Here is a 22,930-nt window from a genome sequence, read left to right as displayed (position 1 = left end):
AATGTGATGATTATAATGGCACTAATTTTCTAGTCCAGCCCTTCAAGATAAAAATGGGCTGAAAGTGGCCCCTGAGGTAAAATGTGATTGACACCCGACTTCTATCAAATTTGGGCATCTGTCTCTATTAAACCAACAACTTATTCACTAATTAAAATGTGTGTTATAGTAATCCCCCCCCCCCCCCCCTATTTTCTGCTCAAAACCAAAAGGGAAGAAACCCTGCAGCAATGCTTCCACCCTCTGATTTCTCCTGCTGCCCCTTGGGGAAGACACGCCCACACCCAGAACTACTGCTATTCTATACAACTACAAATGTTTTGTCCAGTGCCCAATGTCTTGTGTTTTCTGTTCTGCTCCCAGATGTTGGGGTTTACCCATCTTCTGGATAAAAATAAGTTACAGAAGAAATATGATAGACGCTGTGACCACTTTATGCTTTTCCATATTACACTTGAACCAAAGGTGGAATTTATTAGCATCTGCTGAAAAGATTTGAGTCTTCATCAGTAAGCACTTTATATCTAAACAGGAAAACAAGAATTGTTTTTGATGCAGTGTTAAAAAAAATACAATTTTATTTAGCAGTGTAGTTTGTGTATTGTGTAACAGATCCGATGTGTTGACTTTGAAGCGAGGTGGAGGGTGATGAAGGGTGAAGGACGGTGAAGAAGGGTGAAGAAGTGTGAAGGAGGATGAAGGAGGGTGAACGTGGACAAGAGGCAGCACTTTAGGGAGTGTAAAAAAAAAAGAAAAATGTAATCAAACAAGAAGAGAGGAGACGTCCGATTTCTTCAATGTCTATTCAGATGTTTTCTCTTGATTGCGAGTTGCACCAGACTGGAGGTGGAGACTGACGTACCAGGAGGGAGTCTCATAAGAAAAAGAAGATATGAACACAGATGCACAAGCTTGTGATTTATATATAAAAGCATGTCTTCAAAAGAAAGAAAACAAAGTCAGTCCACAAAACAAATACATAAAAGTGATGTGCACAAATGAAACCCTGATGAACTTCTGGCACATAAATAACACAAGACATATCCGTAGATTTTGATCATACATATAATAATAAATTAGAATAAAACTGTGGAAGCAAAAACTGACAATGCAGATTTTTCTTCTGCTCATCTGAAGCATTTGACTGAATTATGTTGCATAAATCCATGAAAAAGGATTGTTTGCTTTACGTTTGTCAACATTTTTTTATTTTGCATCTTCATACGAGAACATACCGGCACACAAATGTGCTTTACATGGAAAAATGATCTTTTAAAACACGTGCTTTTATATATAAAGACCCAGACATATTCATGAATCCATCTCTGGTGTTGAATAGAGATCAGAATTTTATAAAGGTCAATAGATGATGCACAAGTGATACCAGAGTTTTACCAGAGGTTTGGTTTGTGTTGTTTTTGTCCAGTGCTTCCAGCACCACAACATGTCCCTGTTTTTTCGGTCGACAACTTGTGTCAGACGTTGTAGTCCGGTGCTTTGCCCAGCAGCTGCCTCAGTTTGATCTGCAGCGTCATGAAGGCTCCCACCGCCACGTGGAAGAGGATCTGCCACATGTTCCTCAGTTCATACAGATACATGTTGGACAGGCAGATGAGTGCGAATGCCAGGAAAGATTTACTGTTCCTCCACACAGAGAAGTAGGCAAACAGGTAACACTGTATAGAGAGGAGCAGAGGACAAGTTAAGTGGCCTTCCTCACACTTCCAGATACATCATATGAGGAAGAGTCACAACCTACTTAGTGCACGATTAATATGTAACACCAATACCCAAAAGCAGAATGCAATGACATGCAAGTGTCATAAATCTAAAGTTTATTCCCAGCAGAACAAAAACAACAAATATTTTACACATATTATTCTATTAAACCCATTAGCTCTTTTTGAAATCAATGGCACCAAAACATCTTCAAAGAATTGGAAGAAGAGGCAATCTAAATGGAGTTCAATTTAGATTGAAATATTTTAAACATTGAGATATTGTGTCAACTAAAAGCCCTGTAAAGCCTTTAATCACAATGTTCAACACCCAGATCCAGTTTTAAAAGCTGTTCCAGTTTGAGACAATGTTATTTTGTTTCCCTTCACTGTGTCGACATTCTTCTCTAACTTCTCTGTGCTTTTAAATGTTCAACAAAATTAAACAGACGTTGCAAGATGATCGTTGTGATAAGTCGGGTTATCTTGTCAGGACCACAGCTGGGCCCCGTTTACACGACAATGTTGACAACAAAGAGAAAACTATAAAACTACCAAGTCCCAGGAGAACAATGGAGTCATGACACTCTGGAGGAAAAATGGTTCTGATTGTCCAGCCACTGAGCACAACAACTATTAACTACAGCATGTGTAGTAGCAGTGCTTTAGAAAATCTGAGTTTTACCCATCAAGTATGCTGTCAAAACCTTTCACTAAAAAAACATTTGGAGCACTGTTAAGTGAAGCATCCATTAATTGAGGTCCAGGACTGCTGAATGGCTAAAATGATGAAAAAGACAAAAAAAGGACGTTTCTCCGCTAAAACTCCTACAGCCGCTCCTCTCATGTCAAAATAACAAATATCAACATGACGCGAGTGTTTTGAGATGTTTTTCACCATAAAATCGACTATTTTCCCAGTTACAATGTTGTGTTGACATTGGTCAACTGATGCTATTCTGTTTTTATGAACTTTTAAAACTGCGTCCCAACTTTTCCCAAGAGCTGTTGAATTCGGTGCGGTTTTCATATGAAACCCAAGCTGCCTGCCTCCATCAACCAATTTGCGCTGCTCCATTTGGTGTTGGAAGCGGCATGAAAGCGCCTGATGAAAAGGTTTTTGGGGAAGTCGGGCTGAAAGGCATGGAGCTTCTGCTAATGTAAGTGCGTCTGACAAGCTGCTGAGCTGTAAAGTGCAGGGCTGTTAGTCAGCCCGCTCCACACACCATCACTGACCTGATACAGACAGGCTGCTGTGCCCAGGAAGAAGGCAATCACGTAATTAAAGTCCTCGTTGTCGTTCTGCGCACAGGAACAAAAGACAGAGAAAGGGATTATTTTCAGCATCATCCCTTCGAGTTTACACAAGTCGTTATGTAACAGATATAGACAGGTGCTGGTCATATTATTAGAATATCATGAAAAAGTTGATTTATTTCATTAATTCCATTTAGAAAGTCAAACGTGTAGAATGTATATATTCATTCCAAACAGACTGATATATTTCAAGTGTTTTTTGCCAAAAAAAGGATGATTATAGCTGACAACCAATGAAAACCCTAAATTGATTATCGCAGAAAATTTGAATATTGTGAAAAGGTCAGATATTGAAGACACCTGGTGCCACACTCTAATTAGCTAATTAACTCAAAACACCTGGAAAAGCCTTTAAATGGTCTCTGGGTTTGATTCTGTATGACACACAATCATGGGGAAGACTGCTGACCTGACAACTGTCCAAAAGACGACCATTGACACTTTAAAGAAGGAGGGCAAGACACAAAAGGTCATTGCCAAAGAGGTAGGATGTTCACAGAGCTCTGTGTCCAAAAGCACATTAATAGAGAGGCGAAGGGAAGAAAAAGATGTGGTAGAAAAAAGTGTACAAGCAAGAGGGATAACCGCACCCTGGAGAGGATTGTCAAACAAAAGCCATTCAAAAATGTGGGGGAGATCCACATAGAGTGGACTGCAGCTGGAATCAGTGCTTCAAGAACCACCACGCACCGACGGATGCAAGATATGGGCTTCAGCTGTCGCATTCCTCACGTCAAGCCACTAAGAGACAGCGTCAAAAGCGTCTCACCTGGGCTCAAGACAAAAAGGACTGGACTGCTGCTGAGTGGTCCAAAGTTATGTTTTCAGATGAAAGTACATTTTGTATCTCCTTTGGAAATCAAGGTCCCAGAGTCTGGAGGAAGACAGGAGAGGCACAGAATCCACGTTTTCTGAAGTCCAGTGTCAAATGTCCACAGTCAGTAATGGTCTGGTGCCATGTCCTCTGCTGGTGTTGGTCCACTGTGTTTCCTGAGGTCCAGGGTCAATGCAGCAGTCTACCAGGAAGTTTTAGACTTTATGCTTCCTGCCGCTGACCAACTTTATGGAGGTGAAGAATTCATTTTCCAACATGACTTGGCACCTGCACACAGTGCCAAATCTACCAGTACCTGGTTAAAGGACCATGCTATCGCTGTTCTTAATTGGCCTTAACCAGACCTTAACCCCTATGGGGTATTGTGAAGCGGAAGATGCCAGGTGCCAGACCAAACAATGCTGAAGAGTTGAAGGCCACTATCAAAGCAAGCTGGGCTCTCATAACACCTGAGGAGTACAACAGACTGATGGACTCCATGCCACGCCGCATTGCTGCAGCAATTCAGGCAAAAGGAGCTGCAACAAAGTATTGATTGCCGTACATGCTGAAACTTTCCATGTTCATACTTTTCAGTTGGCCCACATTTCTAAAAAATCGTTTTTTGTATTGGTTGTAACTAATACTCGAATTTTCTGAGATACTGAATCTGTGATTTTCAGTAATTGTCAGTACTAATCATCCAAATTAAAAGAAATAAACATTTCAAATATATAACTCTGTGTGTAATGAATTGATATAATATGTAAGTTTCACGTTCTGAATATAATTACTGAAATAAATAAACTTTTTCACGGTATTCTAATAATATGACCAGCACCTGTATATTGTTCGTTTCATATGCTGCGTTCACTGCGTACACACAAGGTCCAACACCTGAACACTTGTCTCTGACGGTAATGGTGCAGCACGATGATACTGGAATAACGGGGAATTGTGACTTACCATAATTTCCAGACCATTGAGTGCACCTGAATGTAAACTTCATCCACCAAATTAAAAAGAAAAACATTTTTTTACATATAGAGGCCCCATGTTTCTAAAAGCCACAGGTGTCCATGTTGCAACAGGGCATGAAATTCACTGATGTTTTTTGTTTTTGTTTTATTAGTTTTGTAAAGAAAAAAACGATTAAATATAGCTACCGTGGTGGGGCGGCAGACCGAGGAGGGAGAGGGAAAGAGAAAGTGAATCACAGCAAACATACACGAACACTGAGGGTTTTTATCCGTTGATAATGTTTTTTTTCTTAATTATTTGCCGATTGTGATTCTGAAGAGGAAGATTCTGCTCTGAGGAGGACGTTGCTCAGCCACGGAGCCCAGCAGGTCGGAGTTACGTAATGCACCTGAACACATCACCCGGGATATTTCCATGATGAGGGTGTGTGCCTGAAGCGAGTGCATTTGATGTACCGGAAATTCCGCCGGACAGTTTCATTGATCTACTGTGGCCTGTTCAGAAATTTCATTGGTGTGATGCAAAGAAGCTAAGGGTACGTCCGAAATGTCCCTCCTTTCTCCTTTTCGTTGACTTTCACTTGACCCCGGAAGTGTTTTGTGTAGCGGCCATAATAAGGACTCTCCGAATTCACAATAAGCCTAGAAAAGGAGGCTGGTTGCTTCCTTTAGATCAGGGGTCTCAAACTCCAGTCCTCGAGGGCCACAGCCCAGCATGTTTTCCATGTCTCCCACCCCTGAATGTCCTGATGGTTCATCACCACATTCAGCATAATGCCAGATAACGAGCTGCTCTTTGCAATCAGCAGTGTGGAAGCAGGGAGACATGGAAAACATGCAGGGCTGTGGCTCTTGAGGACCAGAGTTTGAGACCCCTGCTTTAGAGCCTCCTTTAGCATAGGATAGCACTGATGCCGCATTTTGCAAAGGAGACGAACAAAAGCAATCTGCATTGAACAACTTTAAAGGCCTAGTGAAATGTAACCCCCTATTATGCAAAAATTGATAGTTGGGGTACTACTTGAAAGGTTTCTCCGACATTGCCCCACCACTGTTGTTGCATAACAAAGTTATTTGAATTTTCAATCTCCAGCCGACGAAATTGGGGGAATCCTTCTCCTTTGTTGCCATTGTGTGCGGAGCCTATGCGTGACGTCAAGAGTTGGACCAATCTCAATCTGTTGTGTGGCGTTCATATTGGCTTGCGTTGTTTCCCGTCTTAAATATCAACATTTTTACTGTGTTTTGAAGTTATAGTTGGCGTTTTATGAGCCTTGACAAAAGACTGAGCATGGAAGAGACCAGCGAGAGGAGAAAAGGAGGAGGGAAAAACAATATCCAATGTGGCAGGATAAAGGACACGCTGGAACTGAAGGTAAGCTTGTCTTTTATTTCGCAACCGCCAAACACCGAAAACAGAACAGCACAACACATCCAAAATACGGGAGTCCTCCGGGAGTTAGCCAAGGCTACACGCACGGGCGGCGGGAGCTGTCTCAGAAAAACGTGAGGGAAAAGGAATCCACCCTCGTCTGAGCCGAGCAGCGACAGCATATTGTTCATCAGGTCCACAGCCGAGCCGTCTCCCAAACCAGGTAGGGAGAGGAGTCTGTCCGCCTTCTCAGCAGCAGACAGGCTGTACCTCCGGAGCAGGAGCTGCTTGTGAGCGGCGCACCTCTCAAGACACGGCGGAGCGCACAACAGCTGCATGGCCCGGCGAGTGGACTGCTGGTCTAAGGTGGCGATAATCAGGTAATACCTGGACTCATCTTCGGTGATTCCGCGCGGTCGGAAAAGCGCTTTGACATGATCCATGAAGCCGGGTCGTTCTGCCAAAAGTCAGGAAGCCTCAAAGCTGCGGTGAAAACTGCCGGCTGCTGAGGCTGAGGAGACGCCGACGAACAGTCTTCTGCTTCCTCAAACATGTTCAAAACGGGGTCACCAATGTGTCTTCTTCATCTATTCATTTGAAATGCACGATGATGATGAAATATCGTTAAATTCATCCCTCTCTTCGTCATCAAAACTCCGATCCCCATAATGTAAACACAACTTGGGCACAGCGTGTGTCCAACTCGTGACGTCACGCTATTATCGTCTGCTCCTTCCGGTCAGACGCAGTCCACCGAGCAGCAAAACTAGCGCTGTTTATCAGCTATTTTCTTGCAGATTGCCGTGTCTTAACATTTTACCCTTGGGCCAGTTAGCACAAAAATGTCCCGAGAAGCGATATCCAGAGTGTTTTGGAGGTCGAATTTTCATTTCAGTAGGCCTTTAAATAATCTAAAACCCAAATGTGCTTTATATAGTCCATTTTCAGAAACTTGGAGTTCTTTCCCCACCACAGCAGACGTCACTAACTTGCGCCGCCGTCACATTATTATGATGTCACTAAGTGAAATTGCGGTCTGACTGCCATGCTAACATGAACGCCTTTCACTAACTACTTCAGGAAGTCTTCTAACACATATCCTTAACCCTGTGATGTCATCCACGGGGTTAAGTGAAAGTCGATAGATAAGGAGTTAGGAGGGACGTTTCGGATGTACCCCTCATGTGTCAGCAGCATGAAGTGCGTTAACCTATAAAAATTCATAAATTAGCCACGTCATTGTTCAAGCTGCAGGGTTTAAGTGTGTGAAAAAGGTAGTGGCTTAAATTACAATAAGTGCGGAAAAAAACATCTGGGCAATTATCAAAATAAAATTATCAAAAAATTTCAAAGACCTTCAATATCATCTGATATCAGCCAAGGTGAAATAAACAGAGCTCATTTGTCCTGCAGGAATACTGACACACAGTTCATTTCTATTGGCGTGCAGGCGAACAGACGTCCTGCTGATTACATTCAGAACTGAGCCTTTCCACACTGATAACTTTAAATATCCCATAGGCAAGGATCAGAACTGGTAAATATCCAAGTTCCCCAAATGGTAAACATCTACCGTATTTTCTGCCCTATAAGGCGCACCGGACTATAAGGCGCACCTACATTGATTGACATAATTTACAACTTTGTTCATATATAAGGCGCACCGCCCTATAAGACGCATGGAACAGACCAGTGGTCAGCAACCTTGACAGCTCAAAGCCATTAGGTTACATTTTCCACTGATTCTAACACCCAGAGAGGTGCACACACTTTATTTTGATAGTCCTACCTGCAGCCTATGCCAGGAGGACACTACACACAGAACCTTCTTCACTGCTGGTTGACAACTTACAACTACCAGTAATAATAATGATAATAAACTAAACTACGTGAAGTAAGCAACAAAAACACAACACAACACAATTATTCCCGACCCCACAAACCAAATATAACCCCCAATAATTGCATTTAAAACACCACAAACAGCTGCAATGAATTATGGGAGTTTCTATCGGCTGCACTGAGGAGCTCCGGATGTCCCATCATGCCTTGCAGCGACAAATTTTGTGTTGTTGGAGGTTATTGTGGGTTTTTGTTGGGCTTGTGTGTGTGTTGATTGTGTTTATGTGTTTTTGTTCCCCAGTTTAGGGAGTCATTATTTCATCTAGTTTATTTTGGTTTGTTAGAATGTTGGTGTGCAACCATGAGTGATGGATGTGTTGTGTGGAGTGTCGTCCGCTCTGAAGCTCTGAAGAGTTGTCAAAATAAAAGCTTCTGGTTGTTCAGTTGGCAAATAGCAGTCTCAAATAGAGCAATTCTTCCATATATAAGGCGCACCGGGTTATAAGGCGCACTGGCAGCTTTTGAGAAAATTTGAGGTATTTAGGTGCCTTATAGGGCGGAAAATACGGTAAGTCTCCAAGGATCACAATCAGTAATTATCTCAGTATAATAACTGGTAAACATTTAAGCCTCCAAGGATCAGACCTCGTAAATTTCCCAGTTTCCATAGATCAGACCTGGTAAACTTCCAAAGCTCCAGGACCAGAACTGGTAACTTTCCCAAGTTAACAAGTATTAGAAATGGTAAATTTCCCAGTTTTCATGAACAAAACTTAAAACTCAGAACTTTCCAAAATCCAAACAGCAACGACCAAGACTGGCAACATTGTGGGTGAATAAAAGCATCGTAAGACTCAAACTGATCATTTGAAATGCTCCCAGCTGCATGAGTGCAACAGCTGGCCAGTGTCACAAACTCTCCACAAGGCAGAGACTTGGAACTATCAAAGTTCCCACCTGCAAAGAGTCCTCAGCTGCAACGTTTCCTGCTCTGAATTGTTCAAAAGCATAATGGACCGAATCTTTACAACAGAACTGGTAAAGTTTTTCAGTTCCAGGTATCAGAAACTTTTCAACTGTAAAACTAAAACTGGAAACTTCCTCAGTAAGAAGAGCAAAACATTCCCAGCTACAGGAATACACCACAGCCAAAATCATTCATCTTTCGACTTCCTGGCAGCAAGGCTAAATGGAGTAGCAACATGAATGCCTCATAAGGTTTAGATATGGAACACAGTACATGAATAAAGGTACTTTTTTGTTACCATCTAATCCTGCTTGTATGAAACTGGTATTTTGCCTTTCATAGAATGTGTATAAATGTATAAATGTAATGTCTGACCTGCAGGATGCTCTCGATAGCGTGGACTCCACGCAGCAGGTTCAGACCTCCACACAGCAGACTGAGGACACAGGACACGATGCCTGGGAGTGTCACCGGCTCCAACAACTGCGTGGGAGCTAAGAGAGAGCAAGGACACCGACTTATAGCCTCAGCAACTTTAGAAGAAAAACAAAACTCTACAGTACACTTCATAACAAAAAGAGTTCATTTGAAGAACTGTAATAATGACAAACCTGCTGCACACCAGAGATAAGCAAAGTAAAAACAGTTTTTTTAAAGTCCTCAGACTTCCACAAAGTTCCAACACAGAGAAAAGAAGAGATGTGCCACTCCGATCAGATTAGCATACTCCATCCCTCAGGACAAAATGATTTATGTTCTGAGAAAACAGAGGCGAGCAAAGCGGCTCTGATGGATGTCGGTGGGACCGCAGCAGCTGAAGTGACCTGAGGAGGCATCGCTCAGCTCGAGCAGCTGAGGTGTGACAGTGTACAGACGAGGGTCTGAGCCACACCTGACAGAAGCACTCACTGCTTTGTTACCCTTCATTATCCCTTAGAACTTCAGATTTAATCAAAACTGGCTTGAATGTGGCAAATCCTTGTTCAGTCTTCATCGTTATTAGAACTTTAAACATAGCAAGCCACATTGTACGACTGGAATCAAATCAACTTTGAGCACGACGTGAAGTTTATTGTCAGCAGATTGGACGATGAAAACAAGCTGAATCGCAGTCTACGGCGTCAATCAGTCGACATGATTGCAAACGAACTAAATGTCTTCAGCGACCATCCATCCATGAAAAAGAAATGAGCAAAACTTGAACGGAGCATCTGTTTAGGTGTTGCGCTGATCAGCACGTCATTTCACACTGCATTTATATTGGTTAGTTAGTTGACGCAGGTTGTAGCAGCATCAGCGTCACTACAAATGCATTTTATCGCAGGTTGTCTTTGGTCAATGACCATGACAACGACCGCCCTTGAATCATTCTCACAATTTCACGAAGGACCAAACGATTCCCCTATTAATCTTTCATCTAACGCAGTGTAGCTAGGAGGCATAACGCCACAGCCACCCCTCCTACGGAAATGATCACACATACAAAATCCACAGATAGAAAGTCATACATTCCAACAGCAGGAACACGAGTCGTTCCGTTAGAAAAGCAAACCCTGATTGGACTTTGTGAGTATATGTATGCAGCGGAGGGTGGTACCTACCTATGCCCTTGTACTTGGCGGCAGCGTGCACAGAGAGGCCATTGATAGCCTGCAGGTCCTCAGGGGAGAGCTGGTAGGGCGGTCGCAGCCGGATCTCTGTCTGCATGTCAGCCAGGTTGATCTTGGTGGACAGGGAACGAGGGCTGTTGTAGCGCTGTTTGGTCTTTTGGATGAAGGTGTCTGACGGACAACAACAACAATATTGCAAAGAGGAACAACAAGGGAGACAAACTGATTCTAAACAGGTCGACTGTCAAAGCGACGGAAGCATCTCAATCTTTCAAACTCTGGCTTCAGTGTAGGAAGATTTGTTTATGAACAGACTATGATCTGCACTATGATCAGTTATGGAACAAAGTTCTTTCGAAAGAGCCAAACAAGGAGATTTGCTTTTCCCGGCGGTTGGCATTGTGGGCTCAGCCTACAATGTTTGGCAGCACATCAGCTGCACCACATATCTGGAGCCAAGCAGACTGCTGGATTTTTATTAATCTTCTTCGACTTGTTAACCAACATTCTGATCGATCAGCCACCATGTGGAGCGCAAATTGAGCAAGAACATAGAGCAGTTGCCATCAATTCATACAGTTTTAACTTGGTCCCTCTGTGATTTTATACCTGCATTGATCCCACACCGGGGTTAAGTGATGCACAGCTGTACTGACCGTTTACAACATTAAGGGTTTAATATAAAACTAATATCTGGCAAGTAATTACAAACAACTCAAAATAAAACGGCACAGAAGAGGTAGGGAAATATCCCACTCTCCAAGGATTAGAACTGGCAAATTTCTCGTTTCCATTTGCATGAACAAGCAAGAAAACTTAAAACGCATAACTTTCCAAGTTGCCAGCAGCAGGGACCAAGGCTGGTAAAGTTACGAGTTCTCAAATGTAATAAAAACCAAAAAGTAGAAATTAAAAACGGGAGGGATTCAGAGAGTTGGTAAGTTTCATGTTCAGGGGTCGTCTCAGCAATTATTAGCAACTCCCATAGTCTATTGGTCTCAATGTATATTAGACAGCTTTTCTGCTTCAATCAGGATTCAAACCTGTGACCTTCACACTCGAGGTCACGACTGAACCAGATGTGTCCCCGGGGAGGATGGCCACGAAGACTCACCAAACTCAATGAGGGAGTATGGCCGCACGGCACTGACGATGCGTTTAGTTTCATAGGTGACGATGAACTCCTTCATCAGCTCGTCCAGGAAGCAGAAGGCCAGCACGTTGGGGTAACTGGCCATACACACCATCATGTACCCCACGCCAAGCGAGCTTGTGAAGCTGAGAAACACAAGTAGGATTTTAATGCAGGGCTCATCTTCTTCCTCTGTGGTGAGAGGGAGTTCTATACAGTGACAATTACTCTTTCATGGTTAATTAAATCCAAATACTATATTCTCTGCAGACACATCGTTGAATGGCCTCGCCGTGTTAATGACACATCGACTACAAAGTGAATCCACTGCCCAGGTGAGAAGACTCACATTATCAGAGATACTGGTGAAACAATTGAGAGGAGCGCCGGTTATCACAACATAAATGTAAACAAGCAGGTAAGAGAGCTGCGATGATTATCAAAGGGATGAATGAAGGAGGAAAAAATCCCAAATCTAGAGAACCAGCAACAATCTGACGTTAGTCCGTCACCAAGCAGCTGCAGTGCAGCAGTGACTCCTGGATAATACCATATCCTCCAATCAAAAGGTTCACAATAACAAAAGAACTTCTCACTTTGCTTTGAGCCAATCGTGCATCGTTCCAGTAAATATCCATCTCAATTTTCTGAAGCTTGAACGACTGTGAATCAAACTGGACACTGTTTAACTGGAGACACTGCTCCCATTGGAGTGACAGCGCCTTGCATGGCTGCAGCGTCCAATGGTGTGTGTGAATGGGTGAATGTGATGAGCTATGTAAAGCGCTTTGGGGTTGCTCATAAAGCGCTATATAAGTGAAATCCATTAACCATTTAACACTGTGAGAAGACAATGCTGCTCGTCATGACAAAGAACGTTTTAAAGAAAGAAGGGAACATTTTTAAGGCACTTAAAAAGAAGAAGCTCAGACTCCCTGGAAACGGGGGGGGGGAAACGCAACTTTTCTGAAACATTGCTACTGCGCATGCACATCGTGGTCATCGTCACGAGTTATTCTGCACCTAACAACCAATCACAGCTTTCAGCTGAGAGAGAGAGAGGGGCATAGGGGGACAACAAACAATACCTTTGTTAGTGCTACATATATTACGTATTTACAGTTATCACACTGATCCAATTATGTTCCAACGGTTGTTATATTAAACCATCCTGAGCAGCTCTATCTAGACCAGGGGTAGGCAACTCCAGTCCAGGGCTGCAGTCCTGCATGTTTTCAATGTTTTCCTGCTCAAACACACCTTAGTTCTTATGAGGCTCTGCAGAAAGCTGGATGATGAGCCACTAATTGCTTGTCAGCTGTGTTGATGTGAGGGCACATTGAAAACATGCAGGACTGCAGCCCTCGAGGACCAGGATTGCCCACCCCTGCTCGAGACGGTAACATGATTTTCTCGATAAACCAGCCTGGGGTCTCCAACTCTGGTCCTCAAGAGCCCCTGTCCTTCATGCTTTAGACTCTTACTGCTTCAGCATACCTGAATCTAATGACGTCATCACCAATGTTGTGAACAATCCCAATAACGAGCCCCTCATTGCAATCAGGTGTGTTGCAACTGGGAGAGAGCTAAACCCTGGAGGCTCTGGAGGACCGGGGTTGAACATCCCTGATCTAGACAGTAACAGGATTTTTAAGCAGGAACATAAATTAAAAAAGAAACACCAACAAAAGAAGAACATGATTTTGATAAGCGAACGAATGATGGCAGAAAACATCAGCAGCAAATATTATTGATGAATGTGTATGTGTGTCCATTGTTGTTTTATCACATTTAGAGACTTTTCCTCTATTATAATGACTTATAATATATAATTGCTCAGTGTGCATGTTGGTATTATGGTTCCAAATTAAATGACATCAAACTTTAGTTTATACCATAAAGAGACCAATTTTCAAGATTCTCGGAACGACAACACATTTTTTTCCCAATCAAGTATTGGAGTTGGGAAATACCTGGAATGCGTTATCATAGCTTGAGGTTATAAATGTGGAGTTATCCTGGCTCAGGACAGTGTGTGGAAAGCCTCCTGCCTGGACCCAGAACATCACAGAACAGATTAACCTGTGACTTCAAACACTTCCTTCCTCATTTGGACTCTTCAGATGCTTGGGGCGCTCATTGATTAAAAGAAACTCTAATCAAAGGGAAGCCGGGTTTGTTGAAAGGTTCAGGCCGCCTCATTGATGGCTGATGGGTTTCTCTCTGAAGGTCGCGTCCTCTGCCTTATTAAGACTAATTAGCTCTGAACAAACACTGCAGGACTGAGTTTTGAAGACTTTCCTCCAGCAGCAGCCGGCGTTTAGGAAGTCTGACCCATGAAGTGTAGTGCCGGATTCATGAAAATCATTCAAATTAAAGACATCTTTAAATCAGAACTGTGTCTGGAGAGGTGAGGAGAAGGGCGGAGAAACTGTCAGCAGTGAACATTCAATCAGTACAAGGTCAGTGTGAAGGAAGACAAATCAACTACATTTAGATCTGAACAGATCTTTAAAAAGACCCACTAGGGAATCATCCAAAGAGCAATTTCCATCCGCCAGATATTCATGGCCCAATTTTTGACATACATCAAATATTCGGCTCATGCAGCAGCGGTTGTTGACTTTGTAGCCAGCCCTTCAAAACATGCCCTCCGACGTGGTGGAAGTGAGCACAGGCAGCATTCGGTGAAAGTCAAGTAGTAACAGTGGTGTTGCAGCACTATCAATATGGGGATATCATCACAACGGCCGAACATTCAGTTCCAGCCCTGCCGTTTATACAACGGTGCTCGAAGCCACTGAAAACACACTCCGTCTCGGGATGTTTGAAACTTCAAGCTGAAGCGTCACCAGTTCACATTCACCAGTTTTTCAACTGAAAAAGATTCATTCAGCTCTAATTTTGGCCATTGCTACAATTAAGTCATATTCTATGTAACTCTCTCGGTACCCTCTTTTTTTTTGTTTTTTGACCAATTCATCTTTCTCTTTAGGCTGGCGCTCTACAGTTTCTTTTCTCCTGCTGCTGATTTTGCCAGCTTACCTTTTGTGTGTATTGGACACACTTTTTAACAGTGTTTTTTTTAAATAATATTTTTTAATGAATTTTTACGTGTAAACGCTTGAAACGTTTTATGTTTCAAGCGTTTACACTTCTAATGTAAACGCTTGAACTTTGTAATTTTATGGCATGGATGAAGACATTCACTCACCTATTTTAAAACATAAAAAAGTAATACTCCTGAAGGGCTTCACAAGGACTTATGAATTATTCAAGTTAACAAGGGTCAATATGAACCCAAACGCATACTTAAACAGTAATGACCCCCAGTGTGCCTCCAGCCTGAAACACCACAACACAAAGACATGACAAATATCAAAACCACACTCACATTTCTCGACCTGCTTAACTTTTTTGTTCATCACTGAAGACTTACTTGACATTATACGGTCCGGTCTTCAGTGTGCAGCGGTCAGGAAACTGCCCAAGTTTCTTGGAGAGACCTTTCAGGTGTTTCTTGGTTTCCTGAAGCTCTTTGTCCTGCTCGTAGTCCGTGGAGGCAGACAGAGGCAGGCCGTCCCCAACCCGGACCACAGAGGCAAACAGCACCATTGACATCCTACAGCTCGGCCAGTCTCATCAAGGCCCTGCAAACAAACAAACAAATCAGAAGTCTTTTCAAAGCCCTGCAAACAAGTCAGAAGTCTCTTCAAGGCCCTGGAAACAAACAAACAAGTCAAAACTGTCTTCAAGGCCTGCAAACAAACAAGTCCGAAGTCTCTTCAAGGCCCTGCAAACAAATAAACAAACAAGTCAAAAGTGTCTTCAAGGCCTACAAACAAACAAATCAGAAGTGTGGTCTGTGTCAGAAGACAGACCAAATGTCAAAAGCCCAGTTTCCACCGCACAAAAAGTGCTGGAATGGACTGGTATAGTCCGTTACGGTTTGCATTTCCACCGCAGGAATTTGTGATTTTCCGGAAACAACCGCTCCAAATGCAGTCGCTTTTCCGCTCCCCCTCCGTCGGAGTACCCGGGACTATGGAACGGGTTTGAGTTTGAGGAGCCGTCTGCTGATTGGTCAGTGATTTACAACACACCCTCAATATTTTAATATGTGGGCTGTATGAATCCTCTACTGTTAGTGTGGTCAGCTTTGCACTGGTTGTTTGTTTTTTTCTTTTCTTTTGTTGTCTTTGCTGCTCAACTTTCCTGTTGGTCGTGAAAGAGCGGATTTTTGAGGCAGGGGGAGATCGGGGCTTGGGACCTGGCATCGCGTCGGAGCTTTCTGTTTCCAGCATAGCGTCGCAGCATAGCATTAGTGCGCCGCGCTGGGGGTGCGCCCCGTGCCGGGTTTTTGCATCGCGTCTGAGGTTTCTGTTCAAATGCAATGCAGCGGCGGTCAGTGTTCTGTTCAACATTGGTCAGTGCTGCTGCATCGCGTTTGAATAGAAAGCTCGGCGTCCGCACTGCCAGTGGTCGGGCAGAAGGCGGACACAATGCAAAGACATGCTCGGAGCAGCCTCTGTGTCCAGCATTTGAGCAGAAAGCTCAGGGCCCCCTGGTCCGGGTGCCAGCCGGCGCGCGCTCAGGTGCGGGGCAAGTAACCGGAGCGTTCGCTCTCTCTGGACCAACACGGAAGTTACAGCTGCAGCTCTGTGGCTGCAAAAAATAAAAGTTAACAAAACAACTAGTGCAAAGTGGAGGATGTAAACAACAACCGCAAGAGAGGATTCATAAGATCCAGATGGCTGAGATGACTGTTGTAACGTCACATATCTGCGGAGCTCTAAGCCCCACCTACTTTTTAAGCTCCTTTCTGCAGTGAAAACGGGTACCTGATTTGGATCCGGTTATGCTATGCCGTACCGCTCCGTTCCGTCCCTGCACTTTTTGTGCGGTAGAAACACGGCTAAAGGCCCCATTCATACAACGTTTCAAGTGAAAACTTAACATTTTTTCATTTTCCTTTCCAAACTACGGCAAAGTTTTGAAAACGATGTTACATGGAAACACCACAAATTAAAAAAACCCCAATGTTGTTTCCATGTTCAGCCACGAGTTGGTGCTGTTAGTTGTTTTTATAATGAAACCACACACATGCACTCAGAGAATAAAACACTACAAACATTACCAATGGGAGAACATGGATATTTGCATGGACAGACGACTAAGTTGGATTGTTATCTACAGTTGACTGTCAAGTATAAAAGCACCAGTAGCAGCGTCTTGGCAGTCTGCGACTTTTCAAATAGTTGGATTTTCACCCATTTACATGGATATTAATTTGGAGCAGTTTCAAACAGTTCAACCTTGGGAGCAGTTTTCATTAAGAAACGTTTTCAGTGGCCTCGAGAATCGTAACCATTGTCATTTAAATGGCCCTCAAAAAAGTAATAAAAGTTTGGCATTTTCACTTGAAAATGTAGTTGCATAAACGGGACCTTAATGTAGAAATAATTTAAGTTTAAGTTTTTCTTTGGGACTCAGGCTGCTAGTCAAACTTAAAAAACTAGATCACCTTAAAAATGTTATTGCATTGTACACACTAAACAATTAACAATATCTATCTATCATAATAGCAATACATCTATCCATACAGCATGGAGATGCAGTTATTGACTAAATGGTAGGGATGAGCCAGATAGTCGTCTCAGACGAGTATTCGGTACGGATAAAGCATTTTTTCACGAGTATGAGCATGATACCAGTAAAACTCGTCAATATCTGTGCTCGTGCAGAAGGAAAATCCTCATTTGGTAACTAACTGTCTTCAGGCACTGTGATTGGCCAGTCACACACATCTCTGCAGCCAGCTCCAGCACACAGAGAGTGACTGTTATTCTCTTCAGTACTCTTCAGCTCGCCTCTGTTTCAGTTTGTATGATATTTAAAGTTACTTGAACTTGTTTTCATAACATACGCGGCACAGAAGTTTTCTTAACTTCTGATCAATCCATAACAATTTCAGACTTAAAATAATGTTCAGATTTAAGCCCCACCCAGTTTCACTTTGACCACGCCCACTTCCGGTTTATGCCCCGCACACTCAGATACAGATCATTTAGATGGTTGAACAGATGCAGATACAGATAGTGGTGTACTCGCTCATCCCTATTAAATGGTTTAACACCATATCACGTGAATCTTACAGAATACGACACGTTGTGCACAGTAACACCTAATCGAAATTAATGTTGACCAGTACTGTTTGAATAAGCTTGATTAAAATAAATGAGCGTGAAATCATCACATGACAACAAAGGCTTCTCAATGAGGCGTTCAGGATGTTGTGTTTCTGAAGGTAAACTCCAGCTCAGCTAACAAGATGGGGGGTAAGAACCATGGACAGCTCCTCACACTGACTGAAGGGGCGTGAGGAGCAAAAAAATCACTTTGTTTCATCACAAAATCAAAAACAAAGTCCTCACGGATTTAAGGGCTCATTTAGAGATCCGGCTCAGTAACAGAAACCACCGATAAGACACTTACAGCCGATTGTCACATCAAATTAACCGCCATTTGGCACAATCATTTTACGATGCATGAGCTTGCCTTCCACAACGCTAAACATGTTGATCCGGAATCGAAATAAAACTTCAAACTTGTGGAAAAACATGTTTTTAAACCGAGTTAGCAGCCAACCAATGTTAGCCGATGAGCTCCAACACTGTAGAAAACAGGCTAACGGCTGACTACTTTCAATTTCAACTCGGATTAAAGCGACAGAAAGACGTGAACCAGAGCGGCATAACCCTAACCCAACAAATTCAGAGCTGTGCCTGCTTTTGGTTTTTACCTGGCAAACGGAGTTTGAATCATGAGGAAAGCTGAAAGATTCTTAGCTTTCAATCTGAAGTGTTAGCATCGAGGCTGCTAACAGCGAACGAGCTAATCAGCGTTTACGTGGCTGAGGCGCGGGGCATTGTGGGTCTGCAACTGTCCTGTCAGCTGCATAAAATCAAATACAATTCAATTCAACATAAATAAAGAAAACATAAAACAAAATTAAATGAAAAAAATTATAAAAGAAAAAAGGACCATAAATACAAAACATTAAATATTCCATTTTGTTATATATGTATGTACATATATAACAAAATGGAATGAAAACAAAAAAAATCATAATAAAACAAAGTTTAAATATCAATACAAAAATCCAATCAAACTACGGATGAATGAGTGGATGAATGAATGAAAGAATAAAACAAATAAATAAGATAGATAGATAGATAGATAGATAGATAGATAGATAGATAGATAGATAGATAGATAGATAGATAGATAGATCCAGCATGATTTGAAGCCAGTTTTATAAAGCTTATAAAATAGTCCAAACAAAGTTCTTGTGCATAATGAAATATGGGGTTTTTGAGAATTGAAAATTAGCTTGCCCTATTCTGAAAACAGGGCAAGCAAACACATGGATTGAATAATACAGAGCAACACGTTTTAGGCTGAATGACCATAAAAGATGGACTCTAATGTGACTATGTGGGTTATACTTGGACTCCATCGGGTTGGCTGATGGGTAAACAGGCTGCTGCTGATCACTGCTCTTGAACCATGATGGTTAATATTCATGATCTCATTATCTTTGGAAGAGACACTGTTACATTATTTAACTTTTCTCTACATTTGGGCTCTCTTTATATTTTCATCTCAAGCCGCAGGAGGTCAGAAACAAATTATCCCACCTTACTAATACTTAAATTAAAACATAAAAAATTAATGCCGTGTGCCCGGAGCTTGGACCAGAAGTAGGCCAATCGCTCCAATCAGCATTTTCCTTCATTTCTATGAACGTCCTGTTGGAGAAGGAAATGAAAACAACAATATGATCAGCCACATTATTATAACCAATGAGTAAACAATCAGTGGGATTCACTTGTCATTGGGTGTTTTCTATTAAGCAGCATGTGGACAGTTTTTCTTCACTTCTTTTTCCTTTTCCATGCATTTCCCGTTGGAAGAGGAAATGAAAACAACAGTGCAGAGACGGTTAGAGGCCTCATCCCTCACATGTCTCCCCCGAGCCGGGGCAGTGTGACAATCTGGGGAGTATTCCTCTCTACATGGCCTCTGTGTGCTTGTGCGTGTGTGTGTGTGTGTGTGTGTGTGTGTGTGTGTGTGTGTGTGTGTGTGTGTGTGTGTGTGTGCGTGCGTGCGTGTGTGTGTGTGTGTGTGTGTGTGTGTGTGTGTGTGTGTGTGTGTGTGTGTGTGTGTGTGTGTGTGTGTGTGTGTGTGTGTGTGTGTGTGTGTGTGTGTGTGTGTGTGTGTGCGTGCGTGTGTGTGTGAAGAAGAAAGTAAAATAGACAAACACACAGAGGGATGATGGATGTCTGCCTCTGCTGACAGCTTGATGGATAGCCGCAGGTTGTGGGTAAGAGTTTAGTGCAGAAAATGTCAGGTGAGGGGAAGACGGTGTCGTCGTTCACACTAAACACTCTCAGCATTCACATGCGTTTCTCACTATTGTCTCTTTCCGGGGATGTCATCATTACAGCTTTCAGCGAGCAGGGTGACATCTCTAAAAATACATCTATGGACAAGTGTCTCAGGCTGACATGATTCACACTGCTTTATTTATTCATTTTTTTCCAGTGCAGAGAAATGATGTGATTACCTGGATGATTCCAACAAGTGGAACAGTGAGTTCGTTCAGGTGTGATTGAAGACAGATCGGAGACAGATAAATAGAAAAATGTTTTTAATGAAAGTGATGTTGTATGTTGGTAGGTTGCTTTTGTTGAATGCTACTTGGAAATAATTGCAATAATCATAATGTAAAACCAACATCTTATTAATGCAAAAAACACAGATTTAAGAGTTATCATAAAAATGTAAAATTAGAATGAGAATTTTGATATGATGCGGTATTTATATAATTTTTGTTAAGGAGTCTGCATCCTGTGGCTCCTTGGACCTTCTGTAGTGGCTCCTTGAACCTGTCATAAAATCACACATAAATATTATTGTATCTTGTTTATATTTTAGATATGCACACAAGTCATTTTTAAAAGGCCTTTTAACTTTTGATAAAAATAGTTTTTAAAAAAAGGCACAAATGAAATAGGGAAAAATAGCTAAAACCACAGCAAATTGGGGGGAAACTTCAAAAACAGCTTAAAAGGGGCCACATGCTAAATTCACTTTCTAATGGTTTTCCTACAGTAATAATCTTTCCCATACCTGGAATGTCACTTCAGAAATGAAGAAAGTCTGTCATCTTGGTCTGTGGACTGTTTAATTTTTTTCTAAAGTGTGTGCTCCAACAAGCCAATCAGAAAGCATACCCCATGTAGCATCAACTCACCAGAGGTCCTTTCACGAAGCAGGTTTATCGATTACCCCAGGTTAATTAACACCGAGTTGAGGGAAATGCGGGATTTTCCGTTTCACGACGGGAGGTAACTCCAACCAGAGGAAGTGGGGTAACTCAAGCCTGTTTCACGAAGCGGTGTAACGTCAACTCCCGGTCAGTTACCGGGGCAACAGACGCTCTAGAACTAACCTGGTCGGGAGCAGGTTTTTGTCAGTGAACCTGGAGTTTTGCTTTGGCTCCGCCCCCTTTCAGACGGACACGGGATTTCATTTCCTCATTCAGCGGGGGAGTTTTGGTGAAACAGTTCTGCAGTGCCTTATTCCTCAGGCAAATTAGACGTCAACTTTATTCCCTCAATATGGAATGTGCTTTTGATAATGATCCGATTGATGAAGGCGCAGCATTACTTCGCCGAGAATTTAATATTCGCATCATCAGACCGCGCATAGATGTACTGGCATTTGCAGACACCTTCCTTTTTGAGCGGTACGTTTTACTGCAGAGACCATTATGTACATCCACAGTTTAATCGCTCTGTACATTAGCAATATCACCAGCTGAGCCTTGCCCTGACGTCATAGCAGATATTGTAAGTTGCGCTGCGTTTCCTCGCAAATGGCAGAGCTGTCAGAGACACCATATGTCATCATCACTTCGGGGTCTGATCACCACCACCACCACCAAATAAAGACATGATGCACAATTCATTTGGTCTTTTTTATTTCCTACAAATACAAGAGCTAGTTTAGTTAATGTAGTTAGTAGTTAGCATAATTCACCTGGGACTGAACACCCACCCTTAACTTGTGCTCCAGTAGTTCAATTTACAGATCTGCATTTCCTTAGCAGTGTTTTCCATCTTCTGGAACAGGTGCAGTCTATAGATCTGTTTTACAGATAACTGGGAGGACATAAGGAGGACATTCAATTATTACAGTTGGACATGAATTCCACAGAATGAACCTCTGGTGTTTACTGAACATCTGTCTCACTGTCAGTCCTTGCAGTGGATGTTGAGGGACCCTCCTGCTGCTGCCCAGCCAGGCCCTGTTAAAATAATGTGTCAATACTTCAGTGTAGACAAAATATCACTCTTTATTCCACCACAATGTTTCAGAAATGTAAACAGGATGAGAACTATCATACCTCTACAGGCCTTTGTGGATCCTCCTCTGTAAAGGCAGCAGACAGGGTTTCCTGTACTCTTCATCCTACATGAATATGTTTCAGTATATTTAAACTACCATTTTGCAAGATCTTTGGAGTGTTGCCTACTTACAAGGTCTGTTGTGGCATGAGGGGGTCCAGCAGGCAGAGAGCACCATCACAATCTGTTGGGTGACAAAAAAAAGACATGATGGGGAAATAAAGATGAACAAAAGGAGGCTTAAAGAGATATATAGGCCTCGGCATATTCTATATTATGAAGGAAGTGGTATCTTGAGGGGTGAGGTCTGAAGAGGAGCTCCTCCAGGGATTCCCTCAGCCACTGGCCTCCCAACATTCTGGCTTAGGGCTCTTCTGCCTCTGTTAAAGGTGGAGGTGCTGGGCCACCACCCGTTTTACATCTGCCTTCTTTCTGTTGGCTGAGTAAAGTCTGTCTTAGTTTAGCCTTAATTATTTGACAGCACATGATGTGGGTAAGAAGACATTTATGTGTTTGAAAACAGCATTATGTTGGAATAAAACATAATGCATAATGCACAGTCCAATGGCCACTTGATATTTACTGTACAATGTCACACATGATCGAAATTACGTTAAGAAATGTATTGATTAACAATTAAATTAGCAGCGGTCTTACCCGATTGGACAATGTTTTTATATTTCACTTTCAGCTGCTGCCAAGA

General features: G+C 42.4%; 1 protein-coding gene across 1 annotated transcript; it reads right to left on the bottom strand.

The window, feature by feature from the left end:
- Positions 1-905: 905 nt before the first annotated feature.
- On the bottom strand, positions 906-18,674 carry sec22a (SEC22 homolog A, vesicle trafficking protein). Its single transcript, XM_080498368.1, has 7 exons — positions 18,555-18,674; positions 15,192-15,402; positions 11,735-11,898; positions 10,612-10,791; positions 9,386-9,504; positions 2,955-3,020; positions 906-1,676 (listed from the first exon to the last, which is right to left on the bottom strand). The coding sequence occupies exons 2-7, from the start codon at positions 15,371-15,373 to the stop codon at positions 1,476-1,478; spliced, it is 912 nt and encodes a 303-aa protein (XP_080354494.1). The 5' UTR covers positions 15,374-15,402; positions 18,555-18,674; the 3' UTR covers positions 906-1,475.
- Between the last annotated feature and the right edge of the window lie 4,256 nt (positions 18,675-22,930).

Source organism: Blennius ocellaris (genome assembly GCF_963422515.1).
Source record: "Blennius ocellaris genome assembly, chromosome: 6".
Taxonomy (NCBI): Eukaryota; Metazoa; Chordata; class Actinopteri; order Blenniiformes; family Blenniidae; genus Blennius; species Blennius ocellaris.
Note: the sequence above shows the minus strand (reverse complement) of the source record. Positions and strands in the feature narration are given on the sequence as shown.

Bases quoted from the DNA above. Each gene is read 5' to 3' on its own strand.
- sec22a (XM_080498368.1), bottom strand. From the start codon at position 15,373: ATGTCAATGGTGCTGTTTGCCTCTGTGGTCCGGGTTGGGGACGGCCTG. The intron at 10,792-11,734 runs GTGAGTCTTCGT...GTTGTCCGTCAG, and splicing joins ATACTCCCTCATTGAGTTTG to ACACCTTCATCCAAAAGACC. The intron at 9,505-10,611 runs GTAGGTACCACC...GCTCTCTCTTAG, and splicing joins CGCCAAGTACAAGGGCATAG to CTCCCACGCAGTTGTTGGAG.